Source organism: Amaranthus tricolor, chromosome 8, assembly GCF_026212465.1.
Source record: "Amaranthus tricolor cultivar Red isolate AtriRed21 chromosome 8, ASM2621246v1, whole genome shotgun sequence".
Classification (NCBI taxonomy): Eukaryota; Viridiplantae; Streptophyta; class Magnoliopsida; order Caryophyllales; family Amaranthaceae; genus Amaranthus; species Amaranthus tricolor.
Genome location: NC_080054.1, coordinates 28540133 through 28547562, shown reverse-complemented (window position 1 = coordinate 28547562; position 7430 = coordinate 28540133). Strand labels below are relative to the sequence as shown.

Sequence of the window (7430 nt, the reverse complement as noted above, 5' to 3'; positions counted from 1 at the left end):
TATAAATAATCATTTTAAAATAATAAATATATATTTTTATCAATTTTCTGTTTCATTTAACTATTTACATAAAATTTATACTCCAGTTCATTTTCCCAACTTTGTTTCTTGTCTCTAACTCTGTCACTCTTCACACAAAATATTCCTATGATCTTCCCCATTTTTAAATACTCCTTGATTCCAACTTTCTCTCTCATCAACCACTCTCTGTCTCTTTCATTCTCTATCTTAAAATTGCTTAAAGTTTCTGAATATTCCACATTTACCCCATATTTTTGCTTTGTTTGTTCAACTGCTTTACACATACCCACAAGAGAAGTTACAGTCTTTTTAACACACAATTAACATAAATTCTTATCAAAATTCATTTTTTTTCAAAATGCTCTACTAAGAAAGAGTATTACCATAAATGGGTATTTCTTGAATTTCATTAATTTGATCTCATTGCAAGAAAGTTTTCATCTTTGAGTGAAGTTGTTAACTACTTTTGCCAAAGTGGGTACTTAACTAAATCCTTTAAATCACCTCAATAAATGATATTGTAGCCTTTTTAAATGAGTTTATGATGGATCCAGAAAGCGGGTTTTATGAAAATCAAGTAAAGGTAAGATTTTTATTACAAAAAATTGCACGTTAATATAAATTTTTAATTTTTTTTATTTACCCATTTATTAAGTTATTTCATCATTGTAATAATAAATTTTATGATGATAATGATGCAGAAAAAAGAATCATGGAGGCAAGTTTTGATCTTGGCTTATCAAAGCTTAGGAGTTGTTTATGGAGATTTGAGTACATCCCCACTTTATGTTTATAAAAGTACATTTGCTGAAGATATTCAACATTCTGAAAGCAATGATGAGATTTTTGGGGTTTTAAGCTTTGTATTTTGGACATTAACAATTGTTTCTTTGCTGAAATATGTGTTTATAGTTCTTAAAGCTGATGATAATGGTGAAGGGGGGACATTTGCTCTGTATTCTCTACTGTGTAGACACGCCCGAGTTAACTCACTACCTAATTGTCAATTGGTTGATGAAGAATTATTTGAATATAAAAAAGATGTTGTTCCAATTGAATCAGGATTTGGGTCAAGATTAAAATCTATTTTAGAAAAGTATAGAGTTTTGCAGAAATTATTGCTTGTTTTAGCTTTACTTGGAACTTGTATGGTGATTGGAGATGGTGTATTAACTCCTGCTATTTCTGGTAAGTTTTTCTATGGAAAAAAAATGGTTAGAGCATATTATCTTGAAGCTACAACAAAAAGCTTAAACCATAACTTTAGTTAATGGTTGTAGCCGGTGTGCTAATTCATTTTTTAAATTTTCAAATCGATCCAAAAATAAGCCTAGAGTCGAGCATGTTCAACATGTTTAACCTAACAGGACCCTGAAAGGTTGGGGCCTCAATAGTAATTTACGTAGTATATGTTAAAGCATTTAAAGATACAAAATTGTTAGAAAAATATTGTAATTTTTATAAATTGCACAGGGCCTTCAAGAAATTTATCATTTTTGCTCTGCCCCTGCCCAAAACTGACCATAATTTACTTTTTTCTTTTGTGAGAAAATTAGCGAATTATATGACATTAATTGTAGTTAATGGTTCACTTCAACCAGAAGGCTAAGCTAATGGTTGTAGGAGCAAAATATATTATATGCAAATATTTTAAAAATGTGTTTAAGGAGGTTTGAACCTAGGTCAATATATGGTAAAATTTCCACCAACTTAATAATCACATATATTAGGAATTATAGGTACATAATATTATACTTAATTTGAATGCTGTCAGTTGATATCATTGTCAACCCTTAAATCCGCCTATGAGGCCAAAGTTAAGGGTTTAATTTTTGTAAACCTCTGTCTAAGTTGTGAATATCGAACCCCAGACGAAAAAACTTGTGCAACCAGGTCAACTCAGGATTTTCGAGTTTAATTTTAGATGTGATTTGATTGTTTACTGATGGATGGCAATTTTTTATGACATGGAAGTATTTTTCATTGCAGTTTTTTCAGCTATTTCTGGATTGGAACTTTCAATGTCACATGAGCATCACAAATGTAAGAATCCTTGACATGTAGCTAATCTCCTACTGTTTTGCATTAATAACGAAATATTTGGGATATGTTTATTCCATAATTAGGTAGACTTTAGGACTTAACAGTGTTGATTATGACATTTGATTTTGTTATAGAATAAGATTTAGATTTGTATGTTAGATGGCTTAGAATATATGGGTTTCTAATCATTTTAAACATGCAGCTTGGTTACACTTTTATATATATATATATATATATATATATATATATATATATGACTAATATGCGTATGAAATGTGATTTCTTGGATTTGCTCTTCTTCAAGTCAAGGGCGGATCCAATCTAGTTTAATGTTGTTATCTGAAAGTATTTAACAAGTTATATATCTAAATATGCTAATAAGTGTATTGATTAAGTTGCTTGAAACATTAGTGTGTAACAATATTATCCCAGTATCAAGCCTTACTATCAATATTTTTTAAAAACAATACTTATATATTGACATTATTTGATTTTATAAATGACTGAAAATTCCTAATTTTATGGCTTTATTAATAAGTGTTTTGGTATTATTGGTGGATTAGGTTGACATTCTACATCAATTTGTCCCTAAATATAAGTATTTTATAAAGTATTTGAATGTTAGGAATATAGAAAGAATATAAAATTTATACTCTTAAATATTCATCATTAATGTTGCTTTTGATTGGATGTATCGTATCATGTATGCAATTTCTACACCCATAACACATTATCAAATGTGTGAGACAAAAAACTTTTGAAGTGTATCATGCCATTATAATTATTCATTGTATTTTGGAAGTATTTATTCACTTCTTTCATTTAGCTTCACCTTAGAACTTTTCTTTTTAAATTTGTAACTTTAATATCCCTTATTTTGATGTTCTCTGATTTCCTTTGATTTATATTTAAATGACTTATTAAATCATGTACACTTATTTATATGAAGTTGCAAATGATATTTGTTATCAAGGATTGTCAAATTGAAACTGCCACTTTGTTATCACTAACAAATAACAATGTTAAGGTTGCGTACTTTTGAGTACCGACCTGTCAAAAATCCACTTAAAAGGGAGCCATATTATCTCGTTGAAGTTGAACTATGGTTAATATATTTGTTGGTAGCAACAACTTTTGGTTTATTTATTGTATTGCTTAAGAACCCGTCATTGATCGATGACCGAATAAACAGGAGCCCTTTATAGAAGTTTGAAGAAAGAATGTTTTTGGAGAGTTCTTGCCAACCTTTTTTTGTTACTGAATTAGAAGTTTGGGCTTGATTTTTGACCTTAAAAATGAGAGTTTAAATATATGCATCTTTTATGATGGCTGCTTATCTTTGACTCTTTAAGAGATGCTTCAAAGAAAGTCACCTTTGGGAGTAGTATAGTGGTATCTTTCATAATTTGCATTAATTTCAAAAGATAGGAGTCGCCTATAATGACCAAATATATTTTAATTGACGCACTTTAAATTTTACTTCTCAAATCTCAATTAGTCTTTGTTCTTTTATTAGATCTTTGATCCTAAAGCTTTACACTCCCTTTGCAAGGCAGATGTAGAAGTCCCGATAGCATGTCTCATACTTATCGGCTTGTTCGCGCTCCAGCATTTCGGGACCCACCGAGTGGGATTCTTGTTTGCACCCATAGTTGTGACCTGGCTTTTCTGCATAAGTGCCATTGGGTTATATAATATCTTATACTGGAACCCGCAAGTTTATCAAGCACTCTCCCCTTATTACATGTACAAATTTTTGAAGAAAACACAAGCTGGTGGTTGGATGTCATTAGGTGGAATTTTGTTGTGTATCACAGGTACGAGAGCTCTTTGGGTTTCAATAGTCATTTGTAATATCTTTTATGTCTGTTGTGTGTTTAGTTTACAATGTGATATTGGGCATGTGTAGGTTCGGAGGCCATGTTTGCTGATCTTGGACACTTCTCTCAATTATCGATAAAGGTATTTCTCCGGGCTTAAGCCTTCTTCTCGACGAGAAACTCTTATGTGGGCTTAGTGCACAGTAAAATAGTGTCACCGATCTTAACATTTTAGTGGGTTAGTTGAGTAGAAGGTAAAGAGTGTGGGTGGGTGGAGTGAAAAGTAAGGCGTGTGGGTCACTAGAGTGGAGAGTGAGAAGTGATGCACCATAAAATTAGCGTGCACTAAGTCTATATTAGACTTTTCTGTACGAGCATTATTTGAACTTATTATGAAATGTTACATCGCGCCCTCTTTTGGCATATAGTCTATGTTACTTGGACTCGAGTACTGATGTGGGATACTAGTATATGTCCAAGTATCGGATATGTCTAAATATTCAATTTTATACCTCAATGAAGATACCAATGTCCGAGCATCAAGGATCAGATACGGGTATGTGAAGCAAAATGAAGAGTCCGAGTAATATAGCGTATAGCGTTGTCACAAAATACTAGCTAATGCTCTTATCGGTTAACATTGAAATTAGATTATCTTGTTCAACTTATGTTTCTTTTACTGGTCTAACTCTCGCTAAATATGTTTACTTGTGGTCTAGATTGCCTTTTCTTTTGTGGTGTATCCTTCATTGATTCTTGCTTATATGGGGCAAGCTGCCTACCTATCAAAACACCATGTGATGGCCTCTGGTTATCGAATCGGGTTCTACGTTTCTGTCCCAGGTAGCCTTTTTTCCTGATTTAATGTTGTTTTCCGAGTTTTTATTCAAACGGTTGAAATCTGCCGTTGCAATTATTTTTGGCAGAAAAACTGAGATGGCCGGTGCTTGGAATAGCTATTCTAGCTGCTGTAGTCGGCAGTCAAGCCATAATAACCGGCACTTTTTCGATCATTAAGCAATGTCAGGCGCTTGGATGCTTCCCTCGAGTTAAAATTGTGCATACATCTTCTAAGATTCACGGGCAGATTTATATCCCGGAGGTTAATTGGATATTGATGATTTTATGCTTGGCCGTCACAATCGGTTTTAGGGACACAAAGCGTATGGGAAATGCATCAGGTATGTTCATGTTTCTTAAACATATCGTTTGACTACCGAAAGGGCTCAAAAATAGCCCAAAACCTACCATAAATTGTCTTTTCGATTTATGATTTACGAGAAGCGATTTTGGAGCTTAATTGTGAATTGATTTTTTTTGGCGAAACAGGTTTAGCTGTCATTACGGTAATGCTTGTTACGACATGTCTTATGTCACTTGTTATTGTCCTATGTTGGCGTAAAAGCGTTTTCATAGCGCTTGCTTTTGTAATATTCTTTGGAGCCTTTGAAGCACTCTACTTCTCGGCATCCCTAATCAAATTTCTTGAAGGAGCTTGGGTCCCTATCGCCCTCTCGTTAATCTTTATGTTTATAATGTACGCTTGGCACTATGGCACCCTCAAGAAGTACGAGTATGACGTTCAAAACAAGGTGTCCATCAATTGGCTTCTTAGCTTAGGGCCGAGCTTAGGCATTGTACGTGTCCGTGGCATAGGATTGATCCACTCTGAGCTTGTGTCTGGGATCCCGGCAATTTTCTCACACTTTGTAACCAATCTTCCGGCTTTCCACCAAGTCCTAGTTTTTCTATGTGTCAAATCAGTGCCCGTTCCACACGTAAAGCCCGAGGAGCGGTTCCTTGTAGGGCACATTGGGCCGAAAGAATACCGGCTTTATAGATGCATTGTGCGATATGGATACCGTGATTTTCACAAAGACGACTTTGAGTTTGAGAATGATCTTGTTTGTAGCATAGCGGAGTTCATAAGGTCCGAGGGCACCAAAATGAATGGAATAAAGGATGAGTCGGACAAGGAAAGTAATGAGAAAATGACCGTTGTTGGAAGTCCCTCCACATACGTCGATGGGATAAGGATGCACGAAGACATCGAACACAATGAAGACTTACCAGGAACTTCCGAGCTGAAAGAGATCCGATCACCCATCATCACACCAAAGAAAAAGGTTCGGTTTTTATTGCCCGAGTCCCCAAAAATGGGGGATGGGGCCAAGGAAGAACTTCAAGATCTAATGGAAGCAAGAGAAGCAGGAATAGCATATATATTAGGACATGCTCATGTAAGAGCAAAGCAAGGTTCGAGTTGGATTAAGAAGGTCGTGATTAATATAGGTTACGATTTCTTGAGAAGAAACTGCCGGGCACCTTCGTATCCGCTTAGCGTTCCTCATGTATCAACATTAGAGGTAGGAATGATCTGCCACATCTAGTTACATTGTACATTTACATGATTTTGTATACTTTGTAAATGATATAGTTTTTGTTTTTGTATATGGAATGGCCTCAATGTTCACATAATTATGATTTCGATTTTGATTTTGATTTCGAAAGCGACATTTATAATATTTATTAGTATTTGAATTTTATTGTCCAATGTAGAAGATTAGAGCCATAGAGAATACATATTTTAGGTTCCTTATCATACAGGTCACTCTAAAAAGGGGAATGAGGAGACAAAAAATAAAAGAAGACCTGTTTTTCCTGGCATTAATCTATAATTTGATGGACCTTAGACTTCTTTCTAACTAGAACTATAATTACTACTAAAACATTTAGGACCCTTTATACTTATTCTTTTTGGGATAGTGCTAATTTAACAAAATATCTAAAGGTTACAAGATTTTTTTAGACAATTTTTCTCAAGTTGAATGACTCTTTGACCGCATATTCTTTTACGGGTATAGGTTGTCGCCTCTCTTTCCTCCTCATACCCTAACTATAGTTTCCTATAAGGGAATACATTGGGCACGATGATGATGATCTAAACTCTAAAGGTTACCGTCTGTAGGAGTTTCCATTTTGTTTGGTTTTGAATTTGATACTATAAAAAAACTATTTTTTTTCGGAGTTTATTAACCCTGAATTTTGCATAAATTCTGAAAATATTATGAAGAAAAAAATGTGAGCAAGAATTGATGAAAGTGGTGTGGTAATATCATAAAAGGATATGCCAAATTTAGTTAGACGAATTAAAATTAAAAATGTAGAAAATTTACGAAAATAAAATAGTGCTCAAGTTGGAATTATGTATTTCTTAATTTTATTTGAGTATGGTATGGTGAAATCCTCTACAGATAAGAAGGATTAGGAGAACTGCTTAAAATTTCAACTACTAAATAATTCATGATTCTTGAATTAGGTAGAATTTTAGAAACAATAGAAAAATTGTATCTTTGTACAATTCTTAAATTGGAGGAGTATAATTTTTGGAATCAATGGATTTTTTTGCCATATTCTTTTTTTATGAGATATGGGTTGCCGCCTGAGAAACTAAGCACACTAGAGCCTAAAGTTTTAATCTTTATCCCTATAAATTACCCAAGACCAATGGTAAGGGTGTTCAATGCAATAAAACAAACACTTCAA

At 33.6% G+C, this 7430-nt stretch overlaps 1 protein-coding gene across 1 annotated transcript; it reads left to right on the top strand.

Annotated features, from left to right (window-relative positions):
- Positions 1–55: 55 nt before the first annotated feature.
- On the top strand, positions 56–6424 carry LOC130820408 (potassium transporter 6-like). The gene is made up of 8 exons (XM_057685767.1): positions 56–604; positions 723–1209; positions 2011–2064; positions 3621–3881; positions 3974–4026; positions 4604–4727; positions 4811–5065; positions 5214–6424. Exons 1-8 carry the CDS (start codon positions 563–565, stop codon positions 6272–6274), a joined length of 2337 nt encoding a protein of 778 aa, XP_057541750.1. The 5' UTR covers positions 56–562; the 3' UTR covers positions 6275–6424.
- The last annotated feature ends 1006 nt before the right edge of the window (positions 6425–7430 follow it).